General features: G+C 36.8%; 2 protein-coding genes across 3 annotated transcripts in view; both read right to left on the bottom strand.

The window, feature by feature from the left end:
* Positions 1-3311: 3311 nt before the first annotated feature.
* bcas2 (BCAS2 pre-mRNA processing factor) lies at positions 3312-8133 on the bottom strand. Its single transcript, XM_007228895.3, has 7 exons — positions 7951-8133; positions 6952-7044; positions 6711-6781; positions 6102-6263; positions 5943-5993; positions 4320-4400; positions 3312-3673 (listed from the first exon to the last, which is right to left on the bottom strand). Exons 1-7 carry the CDS (start codon positions 8041-8043, stop codon positions 3547-3549), a joined length of 678 nt encoding a protein of 225 aa, XP_007228957.2. The 5' UTR covers positions 8044-8133; the 3' UTR covers positions 3312-3546.
* A 1926-nt stretch (positions 8134-10059) lies between these two features.
* The window catches only part of dennd2c (DENN/MADD domain containing 2C), a 28719-nt gene continuing 14389 nt past the window's right edge, over positions 10060-24389 (bottom strand). For both annotated transcript variants that reach the window (XM_022670604.2, XM_022670605.2), the window contains exons 6-19: positions 22172-22250; positions 21972-22016; positions 21155-21342; positions 20533-20642; positions 20216-20285; positions 19985-20062; positions 19178-19318; positions 17864-18012; positions 17068-17245; positions 15861-15902; positions 15354-15462; positions 11386-11631; positions 11024-11110; positions 10060-10938 (exon numbers count right to left, since the gene is read on the bottom strand). In XM_022670604.2, coding sequence (XP_022526325.2) covers positions 10907-10938; positions 11024-11110; positions 11386-11631; positions 15354-15462; positions 15861-15902; positions 17068-17245; positions 17864-18012; positions 19178-19318; positions 19985-20062; positions 20216-20285; positions 20533-20642; positions 21155-21342; positions 21972-22016; positions 22172-22250 — 1554 coding nt within the window. In that variant the 3' untranslated portion in view covers positions 10060-10906. The remainder of the gene's footprint in view (positions 10939-11023; positions 11111-11385; positions 11632-15353; positions 15463-15860; positions 15903-17067; positions 17246-17863; positions 18013-19177; positions 19319-19984; positions 20063-20215; positions 20286-20532; positions 20643-21154; positions 21343-21971; positions 22017-22171; positions 22251-24389) is intronic.

The following is a 24389-nucleotide window of genomic DNA, read 5'->3' as shown; positions in this document are numbered from 1 at the left end:
ACGGAGCTGCGTGCGACGTCATCACGCAGCAGTGAGAGGCGGGCGTCCGTGCGTCAGCGCGTTTAGCCAGTATCTTCAGAATACAGTATACATACATAATACAGTATTATACTAGAGTCACCCAGACTATAACATAACATATAATAAAACATATAATAATCTTAATAAACCTAAATTCTGGTTTCTGAAGCTGAAAACTAACTCTTCTAACTCTTGGTCTTCCCATACTGGGGTGGTCCTGAAGAGGGCCAGTTTCATCACATACTTTAAAGTTCTTGAAAGTATTTGGATTGAGTGAAATCCATTTCTTAAAGAGCCACTAAACCCTAAACTCTAAACCCATACATCACCCAGTGCCCCTCCCAAACTACCCTTCCCATTTTTTCTCAAGAGCACCAACATATATATATATATATATTTTTTTGTATATATTCTAGGTTCTAAAATTAAAGTAATATCCTAAACACATGGTTATTTGCTATCTTTATTGTTCTATTTTAGCCGTTTAGCTCCATTCACCCCCACTCATTGAGGACTCACTCGCGGGCTCCCTCTAGCGGTCTGTTGTATTTCACTGATATTCCGGCGGAGATGGGAGTGGGCAGTCTCTCCATAAACCAGCTCTGCGAAAAGTTCGTGAAAAACATCTAAACTTATCGATTTCTTATATATATATATATATATATATATATATATATATATATATATATATATATATATATATATATATATATATATATATATATATATATGGGTTAATTATTAAGTTATAGTTATTAGGAAGTGAGTCATTATTACCAGACACTAAGTCATAATTATGAGGTAGTGAGTCATTATTATGAGACACGAAGTCATAATGAGGTAGTAAGTCATCATTATGAGATAGTAAATCACAGTTATAAGGTAGTAAGTAATTATTACAAGACATAATTATGAGATAGTAAGTTATAATTATGAGGTAGTAAGTCATAATTACGAGTCACTAAGTCATAATTATGAGATACAGAATCTGGCAGTATTATCTAAAAATTCTGACTTAGTATTTCTTAATTATGACCTAGTGGAGGACCTTTATTTATTTCCAAGTGGTGGAAATGAGCTAAATCTAAAGTATAAAACAGATTCTGTTTTTTATTTATATCATAATACAGCACATGTTCCTCTTTAGCTTTAATCACTACATTATAAAATTTCCAAGGTAAAATCACATTAAATAGGGGAAGAGGTGTGTCCAAACTTTTGACGGGTACTTTATGAATCTTAGGTAAAGTACCATGTGTTTTCCTCGAGTTTCGTGTCTTCACGTGGTTTCCCTTTAAGAGTTTCAGTTCAACACATGAAGACGGAAAGATAAGGGGCTGTAAGTACTTTATCAGGTCAGGAAAAGTTCGTTAGATAATCTGTGTAATATAGAGCTGGGGGATGGTGCCAGGGGTGGGTGTGTCTCAAACCAATCCCTTATTCCCTACTTAGGGCGCTGTTTCATTTTCTAGGGAACATGAAGGAATGATGATCTCGGCTGCATTTAATTCTGTAGGGGTTAAACATATTCCAGCCTCGCAATGTTACCTGGATATTCCAGATATTATCTTATCATCTTACAGCACAAGTGACTACAACTGTAAACACTTCTGAAACTAGGCTTTAAAACCCACATACTTCTTTCAGTTTACTAACATTTTAGCTGCTGTAAAAAAAAACAACACTGGAGCCCTAAAATTAAACTATTTTATTAAAACTGATAAAAAATGTAAAAAATAAATTCAACGTGTACAAATAGGTCAGTTCTGAAGTAGGAGACCAATAGTGTTTCATTGCTGAAAATGAAAAATATAATGTTGATTTAATTTCCTTTTGCTATCTGGGTTTTGTAAATAATGTATTTAATCAGACAAGACTCTTCTATTAGTGTTTTATCAGAGCTATATTTAAGAAGAAACAGCACAAAAGGCAAGTCCCTCTCCACTACGTGGTGTAGCACAGTGGATAACACCACCTTCTCCATGGTACTAGGACTAGGGTTTGATTTTATATATGCGACTGGGTAAGCACAACAAGCTACAGCAATAAGAGTAGTTTATGTTATGGAGCTCCTAACATTAATCATGCCACAATTTAATAAATTGCTCTCTCAGTTAAATAAATAATTCTTTCAATATACTAAATCATTGTTAATGAGATTAATAAATTGTTCCCTCTGATTTTCCAATGTGTTCCCATGAAACTGATGACTTAATTAAACTGATGCTTTTGGGAATTGATTGTTTAATTATTTTTGCATAGAGCTTTTGTATAAAAAAATACTTAATGCTGCTATTTGATTAGTAGAGCTGATAAGATGAAGAAAGCCTGTAGAAACAAGTAAGTGGTCATAATATTCTGACTGGACTGTATTTTCTGTATTTGATTTTAAAGTCTTAGACTTGAGGAAAGTCCCGTAGCTTTGGGGCTAGCATGAAGGTTGGAATAAATGATAAATGGACTAAAAAAAGCATTAAAGAGTTTAATTTTTATGAACTGGAATGAGACTCTGAATAATGAAATACCATTATAGATTCATTAGCGCTCTCTGGTTGCTTGATTGAAGTGACAAATGAGGCCCAAAAGGTGGCCTAGTTTTTCATTATAGACAGTTTTCTTGCAGTTTCTTTGAGAAGTGAGCTTAGAATAAAAAGTTATGCTCATGAATTTGGCTGGCGAGATAGAGTCAGTGTGTATGCAACATGTAGGGATCTAGTTGGGCTTTTTAAATGAGCCCCATCATTACAGACCACCTTAAACAGCCAGGCTAAACAACCTTAAACCATATATTTTCCATTAATAGCTAAAATGTGTTCCTTTAAAGTAATGAAACATAGCAGCCCTGCTTAAATTTGTAATAAACATTTCCTAACCTTTAAAAAACACTTTTATTTATTTATTTTTTTTGCCTCTGCAGCTCCCTCTCAGGTTCAACTGTGCTATAGGTGAGGATGATGTTTACATGTACTTTGGTACACAGATACATCACAATAAGCAGATTAGTCAATTAATAATCCTGCCCCCTCTGCTCATGACATCCAACCATCTGCATCTCATTACCGCTATCAGAGGCACACTGCTGCTTCTGCATCTCAGCCAATCAGCTCTCCCTCCTGCCCTGCCTCTAAACCCATACATCACCCAGTGTGCCCCTTCCAAACTACCCCTCTCATTTTTCTAGCCTTTTTAAATTTGTGCTGAGGCTAGAGTTAGCAAAAATCAGGTAGTTTAGTGCCCTAGTGCCTTTAATCTCATATGGGTCCCACACAGGTTAAAGAAGAAATGCATGATTCGCCAAAGAAAGCTTTTATTACATTTGTACAGCTTAAAAATTATAAAAAAATACATACAAACTACCAACAGAGCTTTGCTGAGCTGTTTGGTACCAGGCTTTCAAAAACAGGTAACATTTCTGATGCCATTTCCTCTCTGGGACACTCCACCGCTATTCTCTGAAATGTCTTTTCCGCACACTTTATCCGAGTCCGCTGGTTATTCCAGGTTTGTCTGGGAAGATGCCTCTGGTTAGAAGTCCTGTCTGATGTTCTCTTTATTCTCCTCCCCCTGCTGCTGCCTCAGCTGGGTGACGTCATTCTCCAGCTGCACGATGGCGCGCTCGATCTCGTAGTTTTTACTCACAAGGGACACCCAGCTGTCAGAGGTAAAGATGCATCAGTCACGGTCATAGTGTACTTTAATAAGATCGTTGTTTAATATATCGTATTTTGTGGACTATAAGGTACACTATCAAAAAATGTCTATTTTTATACACTTAACTATAAGGCACATTTTAAATAACAATAGTAAAAAACAAGGTTGTCGCCATGTTTCCCTTCTAATAACAAAGCACATCAGTTTCCTTTTAGTAAGCTTAGATTTCCAATATTATAAAATTAGCAGCACCTAGCGCCAGAAAATGCAGCCTGACTGTGCTACACAGAGGAACCCTGAGTGTTCCAGTAAGTCAGGGTGATATCAGCTAGTGGTTCGTTCCATGTAGCTTGTTTTAACATGAAAAACATTCAGGCTACAGTTCGATATATACAGTACGATATGAACGCCGAAAGAGCTAGCACTATAGGTAGCAGCTAATGCTAATACTGCTCCAGTGTTGATGCTGGAGAAACTTTACTGAAACTCCTTAATACCTGACTGGTAAGATTCATACATAAGGCACACCTGATTACAAGGTGCACTGACGATTTTGTGGCAAAGTATAGGATTTTAAGTGTGCTTTATAGTGCGAAAAATACAGAAAAAATATTTTTTATTGGATCATAATACATAAAAAAAAATACTTTGACTCAAGCTCTCGCAGTTTGGCTCCTCCAGTGAGCTGATCGTTCTTTCTCTGCCAGTTCAGATCCTGAATCTGCTTTCTGAAATCACAAAAGTCAAAACCAAGGTGTTAAACAATCGATGTTTAAATATTTCCAAACTACATTACATCCAAACCATAGACTGTATACAGCTGGACAGAGCATCGTCTCTTAAAAGTGAAGCCACCACAGGTCGGGCGCCCCCTGCTGTTCGGCTGCAGAAAGCTGTGTAACTCCACCCATCCCCATAGGTTTCAATGGCAAAACAGACAACTCTCAATCACGTTTTTTTCTAATATGCTGTAATTCTACCTCCATTATTTAAATGCAGCAGCTAGTGTAACCTCTGCTTATATTGTCAAATTTTTATATCCCACAGAATTCGGTTTTTAAAACTTTATTCGGCTCTATTCAAAAAAGGTGTGGTTATGGTAAAAGGGCTGGTTATGGGCGGGGCCAATAACAGACCGTCAGCTCTGCTCCGCCCCGCTCTGCAGTCTGTGACCGCGAGGCAGCCCTCAGGGGCGGGGTTATTTAAATGAGTAGGCGGTCTCTCCACAGCCTTTCTCCCTCCTCTGGTCTCTACTGCGCAGACTCGGGTTTCAGAATCGCCAACATGGCGGAAGATTTTGGCTTCATTTTCATTGAATGAATGGGAACGGCGTCCATCTTTATATACAGTCTATGATCCAAACGTATCCAGGTACCTCTTCTTATTAGTGATTTAAAGTTTTTCCAGGTGCACTCCATGGAGGCACAGGTGCTAATTGGTGCACAAACACAGCCCATATAATCCCCAGAGAAAAGCACTGCAGCACAACACTGTGTATTAATTATAGTTTACAGTTTATTAAACACTATATAAACAAACAGTGTTTTAATAAACATATATGTGCACTTTTAAAGCTCTCATTGCCTCATTTTAAATGTAGAGCCCTCAGAATTCTATCAGTGAAGTGTGGAGCTACTTTGATCTTGGTTAAGGTTGTAAATAGTGATTTTTTTTTTTTGCACAGGCAGATGCTATGCCCCTATTCCTAGCATTGTGACCCTGGTGGGAGCATCTGCAAAAAGTGCTTTATTTCTCAATGCTGGGGATGATTGGAGGAAACCTATTTCATGCCAGATTCCTCATTAAATTTGCTTGAAATTTTATTTAGAATTAGAAATATCTGCTACATTTGAAATAAAAATAAAATATTTAAATAAAAATACAGAACAGAGATGGTATAAATTAGAAGATCAGAAACTGGATAAAATAAAAAAAAAAAGAGTTCATGCAACTACCAATATGGCATCTGTTTACAGATAAAGTCCCGCCCATCATTTTACTGGTTGGTGAAAAAGCTACCAAACATAAAAAAAAAAAAAAAAAAAAGCTATAAAACATTTTTTTGTGCATTATTATACCAAACGCTAGAAACTATTAATGAGATTTCTCTAATGCAATTTTTAATATATATTTATTTTTACCATTAAGTTGAGTATTTTAGTCTCTCCCCACTTATCCAGATCCAGTACCATTTTAAAGAAGATGGCCACCAAGTTAAACAGACTTTTCTATTAAAGATCATTTGTTCACACACACCAACAGTTACTTACCGAACCTTCTGCAGTTCCTTTTGTGCATTTTCAATCATGAAAGCCAAATTACTGTTAAACAGAAATAAGAGATGCAAATAAACATACAGTTTTACTTTATAAAAAAAAAACACAATAATTAAAACTAAAAGTCAAAAGCTACTACAGTTTAATACGTACTCATTAGAAAACTTCCAGGCGTTGGTTCCGTACTCGGCCATCAGATCAAGGTTTTCTATTCGCACGGCCTGATGCTCCAGCTGGGCCATCGAGTTATTCACACAATCCTGCCACGCTGTGATGTCATTCTTCTGTCCGGATGAGGGGGCTGGAAGCTCGTATCTGAAGTTACGTACATTAGGAGGCAGTGAGCCACAAAACTCAATAATAGCTGTGTTTCTGTTTTCATTTCTGCCTTTGCAGCGCCCCCTCAGGTTCAACTGTGCTACAGGCGAGAATTCCTCCTGCCCCACACCCCTAAACCCATACATCACCCAGTCCCTCTTTCGCAAACTACTCCTCCCTTTTTTTAAAAAGCCTTTTTATTAAATTTGAGAAGCAAAAGTTCACATACTTTTACCACTTACAAATAAGTATTAGTGAATAGTTTTTCTCAATAAAGATAAGAGAAAGTACTTTTTTCAGCTGTTTTTTGTATCAACTGAAGTTAAGAATTATTTTATAATAAATCTTTGGCACATTATCCAGCCCTATTTCAAAAATACCAATATATTTCACACAATATACTAAACCCACTGGTCTTTGTATCTGTTATTCAGGATCTCCTACCTCTTCATGCTGAGCAGCTCCATAGGTTGGCGAGCACCAAGCCTCTCAAACTCGTTCCTCATTATCTCAGTCTTTGGGTGCAGGAAAAAAAAAAATAAATAAAAATAATAACACTACTGAACATCTTATATCAATCAATCGATCGATCAATCAATTATGGATAATATTACTGAACACACAACCAGGTGAGTCACAGCCAAACTAGAATCTGTGAATAGAAACAGGATCAGGATCTATTTACCTCAAACGCAGAGAAATCAGGTGTTGGCAGGTAACTCAGGTAATTCTTTGTAGGCCGGTATCGCCGGGTCTCCTCCTCCACCAAGGCTGCAGCCTGGAAACAGAACATGTTCATCAGTTATAGAAGGATATAGTGTTATTGACTGTACAGGCTGTTATAATTTTTAGTAAATTAATCACAATTGCTGTTTTATTAGTACTTGTTTTTACTTTATAGGGGTGCAAAACTAGCATTTAATCTGTTATTTATTGTGGAATAATATGCAGCCTCGTTGATCTGGCTGTGTTAAACTTGGTACTACAATTCCCAGCATGCACTCACTGGAAATCCAACATAGAAAAATAAAGAAATACATTGATATTCAATCTATGATTTAAATCTTGAAAAATACCGTGATATATGATATATGATCATACCGCCCACCACTACAGCGTATATACAGAGTATATAACCGGTGGTTTAGAGGCTGTAACTCGGCTTTAGGAAGCGCAGCTCAGGCCGGTGTTCTGTCGAATTGTGCAACCATATCAAATCCTGCTACCCAAGTGTATATTTAACAGAAAATCCGTATTAGAGCTTGTTTTCAGTAGAAATTCCAGTAGATGTAGATTTAGTATATTTGAATAGCATAAATCACTTTATTATAATAAAGTTAAGGCAATGGGAGGTTATTATAAACTGGCTACTGTATTTATTATTATTAATTTTCGTTTACACTTTTATGAAATGAGTCAGTTCGTGTTGTTTAAAACACAAAAGACACGACAAAAACAGATTTATTATAATAAAAAACAGGAAAATTTATAATAACTCTAGGTCAGCGCATGCGCACTGCCTTTGGAAAGCAGGTATCGGCGAGTAGCGTAACTGGACGCAACACCGGGCTGTTGTTTAGGAGGGAGAACACGCTGCGTCTCCTCTAAACTCACAGATCCGCAGCCTGAATTAAACTAAACTAAACAGCCCCGGGTCTCCGTTACCGCCCCGCCCGGTACTCACCGCCTCCCGGACTCCCGGAGCGTCATAACCCTGATCAAAATACGGCAGCGCGTCCACGAACACCTCACCGGCTACCGACGAGGTTCCAGCCATGTTTCTCCCGCAGCGGCTCCAGCAGCAGCAGCGCGCAGCCGCCCGCCTGAGCCCTTCACCCCGCAGCGGAACCAGCGCCGCCCGCAGGCCTGGAGGAAAAACACCCATCCCAGCCAGAATATACCCTTCAACCTGAACCACAGAATCTCTTACAGAGAATTTCACTTAATATAAATGTTTTCTTTATTTTGGACAAGTTTTTATTCATACTTCTAAATTTACTAAAAAAAAAAATATTTTTTTACATGCTACTAGAATAAAATTCAACTGTATATCAAGTCCCAATTAATGAAATCTGAAAATGCGAAAAAAAAAAAAACTTTTTAAATTAAAAGAAAATTACCCCACTCATTTACATTATATTCAGGGTATTTAGCAGAAGCCCGTTTTTTACTTCAAAATATCCATAGCTAGTTTGTAGATATTAGAATCCAGAGATACACCAAGCTTTGATAATATTTATAATATTTAGACCCCCCATTGATGCTTTATTCTGTGAACTACAGACAACATTTATCCCAAATTCCATATAAAATATTGTCATTTAGAGCATTTATTTGCAGAAAATGATAAATGGCTGAAATACCAAAAAAGATTAAGAGCTTTCAGACCTCAAATAATGCAAAGAAAGTTCATATTTATAAAGTTTTAAGAGTTCAGAAATCAATATTTGGTGGAATAACCCTCGTTTTTAATCACAGTTTTTTTCATGCATCTTGACATCATGTTCTCCTCCTCCACCAGTCTTACACACTGCTTTTGGATAACTTTATGCTGCTTTACTCCTGGTGCAGAAATTCAAGCAGGTTTTCAATTTGGTAAAATCAAAGAAACGTATCATTTTTAAGTGCTCTCTTATTTTGTCAGTTTTATATTGTCTGTTTATTTTCAATAATTGTTTTATATAACAGTTCATTTATGATTAATTTTGTTCAGGAAAAAGAGAACAAAATATATAAATTTTGCCACCAGAGGGCGCTGACTGTACTTCCAGCATCATCATCTCACCAACCAATCAGCTCACAGTAGCAGTAATGCTCTTTGCTTTTTAAATACAATACTTTTCTACTGTCCTAAAATAAAGGAATATCCTGGAAAAGGGGTTAGTAACTATTTCTAATTTGAGTTTTTAGCCGTTTAGCTCCATTCACCCCCATATATTTGAGACTCTCTCGCGGGCTCCCTCTAGTGGTGTGCAGACAGGGAGTGGGCAGCCTCTCAGGTTTATGAGGATCCTGCCCTTATCATAAACTTTATACCAGGTTTTATATGAATAAACTTAAATTTTCAGGTAAAAAAACATATATTTTTTTGACTTTAAAAAAAGAGATGGAACACTATATTGAACTAACACCGCCCTTTTATAATCAATATATTCACCATTTTACAGTTATTTTACAATATTTTACTTATAAATGTTTACATATAATTAAGCACCATATATATACACAATTATAGTTTGTTTTAAAGCATTATTAACAGTACTGGATTCTTTAATATATTATTTCTTTCATATTATGTATCACCCATAGTTTATTTCTTCTTTTTAAAGGATTAATTGCTTATACATATTGCGTAGTTGTTTAGTTTTTTTAGTCAGCAGAATTACCAAGTCCATAAAGCTAGCTGGAAATTCTACAATTTGTGGCTTTAAAAATGTTAAATGCTAACGTTCTGTCTTTTCAATCAATATTTTTTAAATGTTAAATTAGAACTATTCTCTTAAACCATTGCTAAATTTTATACAGCAATAACAACAGCAATATGTTTTTGTGTTCCCTGAAAATCTGAGTTTAGGAAAGGTTTATTCACTACATAGGGAGCAAGTAATTGATTTGAGACACAGCCAGTGCTCGCGCATATGAAATGTTAATTACAATGCCTGAAGCCCTTACTTGCCAGTTTTGATTTGCCAGCTTTTCCAAAGCCTTTATCACACGTAAATCAGGCATTTACAGGAACTTCTGCATCAGCAAAAAGCTCCCACACACCAAATGACTAAATGATTACAGGAGGTTTTATATGAAAGCATTTAATTTGAAAAAGTCACAAAAGACAAAAAAAAAGCTCCTTGGTTATACAAAACACACATATAAAACTGTACAAAATGTCAAATATAAAAGCATTTTGAAATATGTCGTCGCAGACATTATACAACACAAACTTTTAGTTTGTTAAAAAGAAAAATAAGATAAAAGGATAATTAGAGACTTTTAAAAATCTATCGAGAAGCATAATCAGTGTGCCTCAGAGGAATTATAAATATACACAACTTCTGCAGGAGATGAGAAGCACCTCCTCATCTCAATCATTTATATTTATCTCTAAAAATAATACTTTCCAGTTTGGAAAGCAGTTGGGAGTAAAGAACGAGGAGTAAAATATAGAAAAAATGTAAAATAAAAATGTCCTGTTTTTTGAGAGTCACAGAAAAGACGAAGAAAGATCAGATCAGATCAGATCAGATCAGGGTTAGTGTGAAGAGAACTACTTCATTAGCTCACAGATCGACACAATCCGGCACAAACGACACGAATCCAAAGCTTTCTGCTTTACACAACAGTAACATGACACACACTCCTCCTCCTCCTCCCTTTCCTCCCGCTCTAATTCAGTCCTTCTTTGTTGCTTGTTTACAAAAGTCCATTTCCAGTTTTTCAACCGATTGAAATTGCACAGGCGCTCCCAGCAGGAGCGTTTTCAGGGCTCGACCTCTCGTCTCTCTCGTCTCTCCGCCCCTCTGATCGCTTCTTTTTCTCAGAGGAACGGGATCGCCGCAGCCTGATCGCTGAATCACAGCCTCCTGCGCCGGGTTTCGTCACTCGGCGCTCGACGCCGGCCTCCTTCTGCGTTAGGCAATCCCTCACTTCTTCTGCAAGAACTTCATTTTGTTCCCTAAAACACAGCAAACTGTCACACAGGGAGGAAAGAGGGGGAAATAATGCTTCCTTTTTTGGTGGAGGTGAAGACGCTATCTTACCGAGTCCCTTCAGGAATTTGTTGACTCCGCTGGGTTCGGGTTCGGGGCAGGAGGCGAGGTATTCTGCTGCTCTGACCTCAAACAGGCCTGTTAGAAACCCATAAACACATTAAACTAAAACACATTCAACTAAAAAAAAAAAAAAAAAAAGAACTCATGGAGACGTCTGACTCACAGACGTCTCCATGACCATATATATATATATATATATGTGCTGGGTTAGTAATGAAGATAAAACTAAACTAGCTCCTTAAGACCTTAAGAACACACCCAGGACCAATTCTTGGCTTGTTTGTGCTGCTTGCTGGTTTGTTTTCACACACAAGAACTTTTTTTCCCCAAACCCTGGATCACTCACTCACCCTTGACGCCCCCTTTGCGGAGTTCTCGGTCCTGGATGAAGCCAGCGAACATCTGTGTGTCCATGAAGAGCTGGAGGAACTGGCGGACCCTGCGGGACGGATGAGACTTCCTGAACGTGTCTCTGTTCAGCTCGCGGACGCCGCTGCTCGTCCCCGTCTCGCCAATGTGCAGAGAATAATGTCCCACCAGCTCCACGAAGAAACGCACAAACGCCTCCGACACCAGAGCACTCAGATCACACTCCACTGCAGGGAGAGAACAACAGGTTTAGGAAAAAACGGCAAAAAAAAATAATTTAAAACTAATTTAATCAATTTAAACTTTTTAAATTCAAAATTTATACAAATGTTAAAGACCTCAAGGGTTTTATAATGGAAAAAATCTCATTCTACACATAAAATAAAAATAAATAAATAAATAAATGGGAGAAAGAGGCAATTTATTATTTCAGAAGAGAAGAGGCTCAAAATATGTGATTTTCAACAAGTCCTATATATGCTGTGAATTTGGATAGAAAAGCTTGGTTCGTTTTTTTAATGACTCCACAACAAAAGATACATTTTACAGATCATTTTATTTGTCAACTAAGCTAATGATTATTAGTCAACGAATATTTCTGCCATGTCCTCCACCTCTAAAAACAATAGAAACAATAGAAACAGCTTAACATGAGATATTTAAAAGACATTTAATTCTCTAGATGTTGTTTAAACGTGGAAAGTACGGATATTTAGTGATTAAATATGTAATCTGTTGTGTTTGGGCACTTTTGGAGACCCATCTCCTAATTGTTGCAGACCTATTTTACAAAAAATGCAGAAAATAAGAGCTGGAGACTATGTGGGAACCAAATGGCTGATCACTGGCATTTATTCTGGTAATATGCAGTAATGCAGGGTTATTGGCTAGAGGTTTATAAAGCATTAAAGCCTATATTCTGCACAGAAATGCAGAAACCTTTTTAATTTGAGGTTTTGTACCTGGGGAATTGGCTGTGGGAAAGTCCAGATAAATATTTGTTTGGGTTTTAAGATCTGGATTAAAAAAACATATATATATATATATAACAAGGTGTACTTCTAGTGGTTGTTTATATATTTCCCTACACCCGGATTGAGTACTATTGTAAATTTTCTATCATGCCTTTTTTGATGTTAATTTCTGGTTATAATTGACTGTTTTCTAAAAATGTACGAAAATGTTCTAAGAGACAACATTTTGATGATGTGTGTATATGCTGACATACAATTGTTTCTTCAAATATATGTAAAAGATCTAAAATAAATGAAAAAAGTAATCTGCCTTTATTAATTCACTCATTTTGTTACACTAACCATTAAAAAAACTGATTTAGCTTCTTATTAAGTGAATTAGTGAATTAGTTAGCTCTGTATCAGGTGACAAATTCACAAAGTGAATAAAGAACATCTGGAGAAAGTGTCTCCTGGATAAAGTCAGTCAGTAAATCACATGTCTGGGTCTGCGTCATGTCTGTAAGTAACAATGGAAACTCTAAAAAAAATTGGTGGGACTTAGATTGTGCTCATTTTTGGCCTTCAGTGCAAAAGCTGTTATAAATTTAACTCTGGGGGAAGTCAGTGTTTCTGTTCAACAATAACCTCTGTTCTGTTCTCCTTAATAACAGCTGAACAAAGCCAACCGCAGGGTCTTATTATAACAAATAGTGTTGGAAGTGTTTGTTTGGGATATTGTGGTTTAATGGTCATTTCTAATCTGTGTTTTAGTATAGTTTGAATTCTTTATGGATAAAATTATGGGGTCATTTATAGAGATACAAATGTAAGGGGTCAAATATAACAATATAACACTATGAGGCAGTTTCCCAGAACAGGGATTAAGCCTCGTCCAGGAAAACACAGCATTTTAAATAGAAATTTTCCACTGAAAAGAAACGTCTATGACTAGGCTTAATCCCTGTCTGGGAAACCATTGTTTGTGGACACCCCTTCTAATAAATGCATTTTCCTGCATAGTAAAGACAGTAACTCTGATAAAAAAAACAAGATAAAATCTATTTAATACCATTGATTTAAGAAGAAACAATAATAAGAAGGTCTCCCAATAGTTTTGTTATAGTTTTGCATGAGCAGAATTCTGCACCCTCCTTACTCCTCCGCTGCCCTGCACTCACACTACGTTTAAACAATCCGTGCACAAACATTTACGTCTTCACTTACTGATCAGTGGGCTTGACAGTCTTTTAGTATGGAGTGAATTTTGTGCCAAAAGTTTTACACAAAAAATGTAAGTCCGCAATCTAAATTTTTTAAATCAAAAGGGAAAAATTGTAGTAAAATATATAGCAAATACATATTTTAAAATATACTTGGTTACTTTATTATCCTTTGCAATTATTTGAAAATGATTCAGTTTGGATTTTGCCAGTCTTTGCTTTTATTTTTGTGTTTTTGTGAATTTTCTGTGTATTTTTTTTTACATTTATCTGTTAAAGACTTTTACGTTTTTGTGTAAAACTTTTGGCACCAAATCCACACCATACTTTCAGCACCGAATTCAGCACCCCCGCCATGTAAAGCACCCTCTCTCTAGAGTGTATACTCACCGTCTACTTGATAAAATGAAAATAATCCGCTTTAATTTACTTAGAAATCCACGCCAAAAGTCACGGTTATCTCAGTCACAGTTGAACAGTGACCCGTGCCCTGGCCCAACTCTTTAAACAGGCCAGGGCATGGCTCAGTGTACCGTGCCCGGGTACAGTTCGGCGTGATCACACTACTAGTCAAACGAGTCGTGCCCAAGGAGGTAACTGTACCTGGGCACGGCACGGATTGCCTAGAGTGAGTACACCCTTAAACAAGGAGTGTCTTATATTGTTTTTGTGAGAGGCCCAACCATCTATGGTTTTCTCCATGAGGGTAAAACCATACTTCACACAAGGATAAGCATAAATAATATAGATGCTTTAAGCTATGTAGACTGGATTGTGCATGTAGTCAAGGTCAAAATGTCAAATTTAGACCTGTCACAATAACTGTTTTATAATAGACGATAAAGTGTATGTTAATACAGAGGCATATACATATTAAATGCTTATTTTAAATACATTTGACATACCAGCTCAATTATGGTGACTAGTTTGGGGTCACGGATCTGATAATTTAAAAAAAAAAAGCTCCATTGTTCAGGGCTAAATTACTGAATTAACTCTGAGCTTACGTATTTGTTAGCTCAAAATAGATTTTCAATGTTGATAAATGGAAAAACAAGGATTTCTAGACCAAATTTCCATGACTTTTCCAAAACTCTCTGGGTATTTTTATTTTTCCAAAACTTATGCAGGCCTGGAACTTGCTATTTTTAATTTCCTTGACTTTTCCAGGTTTTTAATAACCTTATGAGCCCTGATAATAGCTATATTAATAATGTTAGCTTGTCTATACTGGTCATTATTATTGGCCAAACAATAAATCAGTCGAGCCCCAGCCTGACTGAGCCACACTAAGTACAGTATATGCCACTGCTGTGCTTTAATAGAGACCTGCCAAAAATGATTAAAAGCTAGTTTTGATTAGTTTAATGGCTCGAGTTTATAAAATTAAAGCTTTTAAAGTCTTTCAAGTGAGTGCAGGTTGAGTACACATCCCTCATTAATCATTGCCAGTCAGTTTCATCAGCTATTTTGGCCAGATCTGAACACTACGGGGAATGCTGCTCAGTGCAGCTGTTGTTTATTACAGTGAGGTTTTATATTGACGCAGGGAGATGCTTAACAACCTGAAAAATCATCATTCAGCAGCCAACTGAAACAAAGCCAATGAAGACGTGGCAAAAACACGTGAATAAAAAAAATAAATAAATAAATAAATAAAAACTGATGAGTCAGTTAACGTACACAGAGACAGTGGGCCACACCCTTAAAACACAAAGGTCACGTGTTCAGATCCATGCCACGTGTTTGTGCTAGCGTGGAATTTGTACTGACCTCCTCTCCTGTCATCTTCACTGTGCTCCAGTATCTCCTCCCGATTCTCCAGGACTTCCTGTAGGGCTGCTTGTAGTTTACTGGGAAGGATACAGTCCTCGTCTCCCAGCTGGAGGAAAAACACCAAAAAACAGAAATACTGTAAATTAAAAACAGTAAATAATAAATACCATAGTTTCCAGTTTCTAAAACTGGATTTAATAATCACCAGGTGCCTAAAAAATTACACCAACAGTTCAGTTCACTACCGGAGATTACCTAAACACCTATTCTGCTTCATCAATGTGATATTTTGCGTCTAATCAAAGAGCTGCGACACCAAGACCAAACACAGACACTTTTAAGCAGCAGCTCAGACCACCTGGAAACAAAGAAAATCTCAAAGCAAACACTATTCAGAGAAATACAATTAATTACACAAGACAAGACATGAATCCTAAAACACACCCCTTTAAACACAAAAGCCCCACACCCCTCTGTTTAAAGAGGATGTACTAAAGAACACACCTGAACCACAAACTTGTCCGCACACAGGTCCACGATGAGCACCTGAAACGAGAGGCATGTGATGTGATACATTTATAACATAAGAATTTAGTTTATAGTCAAGTAAAATAAAACAGTGGGACACTCATCCTGATCCTTGATCCACAGTGTCACATTTGTACCAGGAATACCCCTTAAGCTGGAGTTTTAGCCTGATTTTAATCCTGATTCACATTCATTATTCTGTAGGTAGAAGAATATTTTAGATACTAGGGTTTAACCCTTTAACAGGCCAGGATTTTTGGCATTACACCACTAAATCTTGAGGGTTTCTATTCAAGCATTACACATAAAAAGCTTTCATGATTAATCATAAAAAATACTAAAAAGCATAATTGTAATTGTAATATAAAATAAAATTAAATAAATATTTCAGTAAATCTGATAATGTCAAAATATAATGAACACAATTATAAAATTAGCTCTTTTCTGAACTTTTCAAAATAACAGTTCATGTCCTCCAAACCTTCAGTTTCTTTATGTTTGTCCTGCAGAATTTAAGTTGATTCCTGATTGATTGTTACTGATCTGGAATTATTATTAAGTGGAGCAGAGAGAAAGTGAACAGGCAGCTTCTCCAGGTGCCCTGTAGGAGATTTTAAAGCTCACAAATTTTCAGGATGTTAATACGTTATTTTACTGCAGAAAAAAAAAAATTGTATTACCTACACCTGTAGCCCGTATACGGGACAAGGCATTTGAAGGGGTTTAAAATGCTTCTATAGAAGTTTAAGTATCAACTCAAGCTTTTTACTCTTTAAGTAAAAGTGCAAAAGTACAGGTTTTAAAACTTGTATAAAAAAAGCATAAAAGTAAATATGGATGAAAATCCAGAACTGTGAATCTAAAAGGTTTAACAAGAACAATGTTTTCTGGTAAACCTTATTTGACGCATTCAGATTAAATAAAAATATATAAAGGATATTAACGTTATGATGGTGATGCTATTATTAAGCTACTAATTATGCTATTATTTACTTAAATAAGGACATTTCAGAAACATTTCTGATCAAAAGTAAATTTAAAATAACTACAGTCTCCATTAGAAGCTAATCGAATCAGACTCTCAGAGCTTCGGGACTTTCCTCACTTCATGTTCTGGAATGACTCAACATTTTAAATGACTCATCAAATTTATTTCAGGGTTCATATATTTCCTCTGACTGACCTCTTCGATGGGCAGGTCCAGCAGCTGAGGCAGAGACGGTGAGAGAACCCCCAGGAGGAAGGGGGTGGGAGAGCAGCTGATGTCCAGCATGCTGGCGGGCAGCACGGGCACGAAGGTGTGCTGCCAGGTGAACGGGTAGAGCAGCGCCAGGGCAGAGTGAGCACAGCGAGACAAAGTGCTGGTAGAGAAGGAAGGACCAGTAATAATAAAAACACTACAATAAGAATAAGAATTAGGGTCACACTGAGAAATCTTCTTTATTTTAGTCTAAATATCTAATAATTATAATTTTAGATTATTAAAGTATTATTAAAAGAATTAATAACTAATCTCTCTTTGGCCAATAATCTACTAAAGGTGTCTTATTGTATTGGCAGATAATTTTGCTTAATTCTGTAAAGAACTGATTATTTAGATTTTGTCAAGAAATAAAGCTTAAAACAAGCCAATGGATTAAGACACCTATGTTAAATATTCTTTAAAAAATCTGACAATAATGCAAAAATTAGACGTTTCATATGTTTAAACTAGATTTTAGAGTATTTAAGGATTCACAAACATTTGGACATATAGAGTAAGTTGTAGCAGTTCTTAGCAAGTTTATATAGAGAGATACCAAACTGTGGAATTTCTGCTCCACATGATGAGAAATCATGACCACTGGCCTACATGACTGTGAATATTTTATATTTTTGGCCCAATGTGGTGAAGTTCAGTCAGTTGTCATCAGTGCACGATGTTCAGAGACAGTGTGTATCTGGCTAATGTGTTATAATGATAACAGTATGACACGTACCCGAGTTTGTCTGCGACGAAGATGACTCTCCTCTCCAGCAGAAGCGAAGCAAAGACCTGCAGCAGCCGGCCGACACTCAGACACTGCAGCAGACTCTCAAAATCCACATGTTCCAGCCGCGAGTCCACGGGCCGACACAGAGTCAGCTCCTACACACACACACACACACGACAAGCAATACATTCAGATTTAATACCGGACAACTCATGTATTGACTGACTCACTAACTAACTGACTGACTCACTGAGTCAGTAACTAACTGACTCACACCCTGAGAGACCCTCTCACTGACTTACTCATTGTCTATTTCACTCACTGACAAACACACTATCTGATATGCTGACTGACTCACTCAGTAACTTACTGACTGATTCACTAACTGACTGACTGATTCACTATTTGACCGACTCACTAACTGACTGACTGATTCATTTACTGACTGACTGACTGACTGATTCACTAACTGACTGATTCACTAACTATTTGACTGACTCGCTAACTTACTGACTGATTCACTAACTGACTGATTGATTTACTAACTGACTCACTGATTCACTAACTGACTGTCTGATTCACTAACTTGCTGACTGACTCACTAACTGACTGACTGACTCACTAACTGACTGACTGATTCACTTACTGGCTGACTGATTCACTAACTTGCTGACTGATTCACTAACTTGCTGACTGATTCACTAACTTGCTGACTGACTCACTGACTGATTCAATAACTAACTGAATCAATGACCGACTCAATAACATACTAAATGATTCACTTACTTACCGACTGATTCACTAACCGACTTAGTCACTAATTCCCTCACTGACAAACATCTAATATGCTGACTGTCTCGTTGAGTAATTAACTGACTCACTCATTGACTCACCTACTTACTGACTGAATCACTAACATACTGACTGATTTACTAATTAACTGACTCAATGACTGACTCACTGGCTTACTGACTAATTCAGTAACTGACTGACTCACTAATTCCCTCACTGATAAACACCTAAATGCTGACTGACTAGTTCAGACTCATCCAAAAGGATTAGATAAATATATCCAAAACAGATAAACTAAGGAGCCATTCAAACCTGATAAAGAAAATATTAAACAAATTAATAATAATGTAAATGAATTGTGCTGATTCTTACAATAAGAATGAGCCATAGTAGAATAATTTAAAATATTCATTGTCATCAAGTTAACTGACAAAGTAATAATTATTCCAGATTCATCAAGAAGGAGCTATTTTTTTAAAGTAAGTAAATAAGTTTGTAATCATGTCTAATACGGGAACAGGCCGTTACCTCATTGCCAGAACCAGGCAGGAAACTTTTGACAGTTATTGTGCGACCTGGTGCTGGAAACGGCGCCTCCATTACACTGCGCATAAACGGATGTACCAGCGCTGGAGCAATCTCTCGTCTTCTCTTCACCTCCTCCAGTATCTACACACACACACACACATTTAGCTATTTATAGGTATATGTTAAAATGAACATTCTTGTTTTATTCTGTAAACTAGTTTTAAGAGTTCATAAATCAATATTTGGTGGAATAACCCTGGTTGGTTTTTAATCACAGTTTTTTTCATGCATCTTGGCATCATGTTCTCCTCCACCAGTCTTACACACTGCTTTTGGATAACTTTATGCTGCTTTACTCCTGGTGCAAAAATTCAAGCAGTTCAGCTTTTCAGGTTTGATGGTTTGTGATCATCCATCTTCCTCTTGATTATATTCCAGAGGTTTTCAATTGGGTAAAATCAAAGAAACCCATAATTTTTAAGTGCTCTCTTATTTTTTTTTCCCAGAGATGAGAACACAATGTCTCAATTTGGAGTCTTAAGTAAACATCTGTCTGTAAACATGTAAAGCTTACTTTAACAAACGTAAAAACGTACCCACTTCAAAAGTAAAAAAAAAGGAAATCTAAACTCTCCTAAACAATAAATCACATCCTCCCTGAAAAGTTTTAATTTCTCATATAGAGAAGGCAAAAAACATCATGAATTTACATTTAAAACCAATAAGAAGGCCTCAGTTCAGCCTCTAGAGTCAGTAAGATGTGTTATGCACGGAGAATTAGCTCTGCAATGCTGGAAATCCCCTGACCTTTGCGAACAAATTGAAGCAACCCAGCCTGCTGATGATGCAGTGGACTTCGGGCAGCCTCTTCCCCTTTCCACAGGGCTGCAGAACACACAGTGGTTAAAAACAAGAAAACAAATGTCAAAACAAAGATGACTCAGCAGCTCCAGAACAGAAAACTCAAGAGCAGACATTCAAATACAGCACTTATAACAATTTCCACTGTTTTAAAATGGCCAACCGCTTCAAACTCACCAGTATCTTGCGGCAGTAACCAAACCAGCGGCTCCCATCCTCCCCCGTCAGGACAAAGGAAAACGTCTCGCTGCGGAGAAAGAAAAGGCTTTGAGAATGATATTATATTTAAGGAACCCAGGCCAGAATGATTGGGCATGGTTTTGGGGTAAAGTGGTGAGCCTGGTTTAGGACAGATGTGTGTGAGAAGCTGTGTGGTTCTGACCAGTTTCTCGATTCTGAGTCTGACTGACTCAGTGACTCAGTGAGTCAGAAACACACACACATGAAGAGTGACTCATGCTGGAGGACTGAATCATGTAACGGTGATCTGTAACCTGTTAGCGTCTGCAGACGGCCTCCAGTCCTGGGCATCTGGGAAGCAGAAACTGGGAATAGCCTTTAGGCGATCCTCGGCTTCACGAGACAACCGAGAGGATTTCTCAAACTGTAGACAAAATAAAATACACCTTAATTTATTTTTCACAGTATAGCTCTGGAAAAAAATAGGAGACCACTTCAGTTTTTGAATCAGTTTTTTTGATTTTGCTATTTATAGGTTTATGTTTGAGTAAAATGAACTTTGTTGTTTTATTCTATAAACTACAGACAACATTTCTCCCAAATTCCAAATACAAATATTGTCATTTAGAGCATTTATTTACAGAAAATGAGAAATGGAGTTTTTAAACTTCAAATAATGCAAAGAAAACAAGTTCATATTCATAACATTTTAAGAGTTTAGAAATCAATATTTGGTGGAATAACCCTGGTTTTTAATCAGTTTTCATGCATCTTGGCATCATGTTCACCTCCACCAGTCTTACACACTGCTTTTGGATAACTTTTAATGGCTTCTGATCATCCATCTTCCTCTTGATTATATTCCAGGGGTTTTCCATTTGGTTAAATCAAAGAAACTCACAAATTTTTAAGTGATCTCTTATTTTCTTCCATTACCTTGGTGGGGAACTGCTGTGTGACCTCTGGGTAGTAGGTATTTCCAGGGGACCGTTTTCTTAGTGACACCACCACAAACAGCTGGAAGAGTTGTTCCTGCTGCAGCTGGATCAGGTCCCTCTCTAGAGTTCGATACCCTGGTCTCCTCTTCAAAGTGGACTGAACATACACCAGCCGCTGAGAGCCACCTGAACCAATATCAACACGAGAAACTGACACTGTTAAACAGTCAAATTTAGGGATGCTATTGGAATTATATTGGCGTTGGACGATAATTGCTTGTTAATTGATAATTTACCGTATTTTTCGCACCTTTATAAATGAATTCTACCAGTCAGGTATTAAGTAGCAGTAAAGAAACTCTCCTGAAGTACAGAGTTATACAGGAGATTCAGTGAAGTTTCTCCAGCACCAAGGCTGGAACAGTATTAGCATTAGCCACTAACCCCAGCGCTAGCTCTTTTGCTGTTCAGAGTGGAGTATATTGGACTGTATACTGTGTGTTTACTGTTTTAAACCCTGGGTTACCAGAACACACAGGGTTCCTCAGCGTAGCGCTATCAGACAGCACAATCTATGTGAACAATCTATGTATAGATCAGTTAGTTAAATAAACTTAAAAACAAAACATGTGAAAACTAATATCTCCCTAACAGTAATGATTTTATTATTTTTTCTTTTCTGTTAATCAAATGACTAATGACTTGCGGTGTGCATGTGTGCTACATTAAAATATTTTCACTATAATAATAAAGAAATATAAATACTACTAACATTGGGATGTTAATATATAGCTAATATGAAAACTGTCACAGACCTTTAGTGCTGTCTTCTGGATCACTCTCTGTTCCACTCAGCTCATCTATCATACATAAAACAATGAGACGAAGAGGGAGAAAAGACAAAGAGATAGAGAGAGAGTGCATTAAGAGATGACATCTACTAAAGATGCTATTTCTTTTTTTATTATAATTAAATCAATAATATCAGCAGTCATGGCTATTAATGAGCCAATACCTCTGCTGGTGCTCGTCTGGCTTTTCACCCTCTTCCACCCCCTCTTTGCCTGGAAGATCTCTTGTATCCTGCTCACATACTGAAATAAAAAAATAAAAATAAATGCAAATTATTTACACCACCAAGTTTGACCTTAACTTTCATCTCAATTCGGTCCCAAAAGAACTCTGCCCATTACTGAATATGGGCCTTTACATATTTACCCCAGGCCATTTAAATGCTCATCCCCCCCCATTGTGAACATGGGTGCAATAAATTAATAAATAGAAATTCTTAAACCAAGCTAAGATATTTTCAGTAAAGAAAAAAACAAGTTTCCTCTGTCCAATTTATCATGCATTCTTTATTCCAGCGCCCACGTTGGCTTTATCTCCCCTCAAACATACAAGTACGTATAAGTATTTTATTTGATACCACCACTAATATAAAAAAATTGTAAAATTGCATTTTACATTTCTTAAATTCATTATTTTATTTCAATTTAAATATCCACTGTAAAAACTTGCATCGTAAAAAGAACAAGAGCAATTAATCGCACTTAATCACAGAATACTGTTATATTGTTGATTAATCAGATTTTTTTTTAAATAATAGATTGACACCTCTAGTAATTAATAATCTAGTTTGATCACAACCACAGTTGAGTGTGTGATCAACACAAACTCCTGCTGAAAGAAACACAAACCCGCCTTTGTACAGTAATTAAGGGTTTCTATTTTCTTGAGACAGACAACTGAATTTCTTTTCATTCTGCCGAGCGGAAACAAGTTAGTCAAGATTAGTAGCCTTAGTAACCATGCCAGCCCTGCCCACGACACACTGTATGACTGTATGATAGCTCGGTTTATGAGGAACGGAAAGAAACAGTCTGCTGTTCCTCCCCTGATAAAACACAGTGATGCCCTTTCACCAATAATGCTGAAAGAACTCATTATATGCTTATAAAACCAGTAAAAGAGCCGTATTGATATACAGCAGAGCAGTTGTGTAGATCTCTGCATTAATTCTGCTGCTTTTTATACATTTATTTCAAATTTTATGCAATGTTCTCCCAATTTAGCTGCTACTCAGCTATATCACTAGTGATGCCACAACACCAGGAGAGTGAAGACTAGCACACGACTCCTCCGATACATGTAAAGTCAGACTCCGCCTCTTTTTGGACTGCTGCTGATGCTGTAGCATTACTGAGTAGCATCACAGCGCTAACGTTCGGAGGAAAGCGCAGCAGCGACTCGGTTCTGATACATCAGCTCACAGACGCAGCCTTGTGCTGATCCACATCACCCTAGGAGTCTACCCATAAATATTTGACAGCTGTCACATAGTTCATAATAGTATTATTATATATTTACAGCCACCAAGAAAAAGATAAAATTATATACAGTGAATTCTCAGACTTCACTAATTAAAAAATACTTATTTTAAAATGACAAAAAATAATAAAATAAGGTTCCTTCATAATGAGTTTATAAAGGAGTTTATTAATGGCTATTAACTAGGTTGTAAACCATTACTAAGCAGTTACAACACATTAATAGAAAGGGCAACAGGCAACAGTTGCCTGGATGCTGACAACGTTTCTCCCAAATTCCATATAAAAATATTGTCATTTAGAGCATTTATTTGCAGAAAACGAGAAATGTCTGAATGAAAAAAAGGCCTCAAAAAATGCAAAGAAAACAAGGTCACATTCATAAAGTTTTAAGAGTTCAGAAATCAATATTTAGTGGAATAACCCTGGTTTTTGGCATGTTTTAACCCTCTTCCAGTTCTCCTCCTCCACCAGTCTTACACACTGCTTTTGGATAACTTTATGCCTTTACACCTGCTGCAAAACTTCAAGCAGTTCAGCTTCCTATTTATATGCTGTAACAGCTTATTACTGGTTTTAAAGTATTTACAATGTAATTAACAATCATTTATAGACTTATTTATAAAACCTTTATAAATAAGGCTTTATTAAAGTGGTACCAACATTTTTTAAAAGTAAATCATAAGAAATTTCAGTCTGCATACAGTAAAAAAGGCAGAGATGACGTTGCTACAGAAATTTACAACACAACCTGAAGCATGTTCTACTATAATCCCAACTTTTAGGCGATTCCCAGAGAATTTAAAGACTCTTACCTCCAAACTGAGCTCTCTCGCACCATGGAAACAGCTTTCTTCCATTAGCTTCATAAGTGTAGGTGTGATTATTAAACCCAGTGGTTGG

Source organism: Astyanax mexicanus, chromosome 12 (genome assembly GCF_023375975.1).
Source record: "Astyanax mexicanus isolate ESR-SI-001 chromosome 12, AstMex3_surface, whole genome shotgun sequence".
NCBI lineage: Eukaryota > Metazoa > Chordata > Actinopteri > Characiformes > Acestrorhamphidae > Astyanax > Astyanax mexicanus.
The sequence above is the reverse complement of the archived record's forward strand: the minus strand, read 5'-3'. Positions and strand labels throughout refer to the sequence as shown.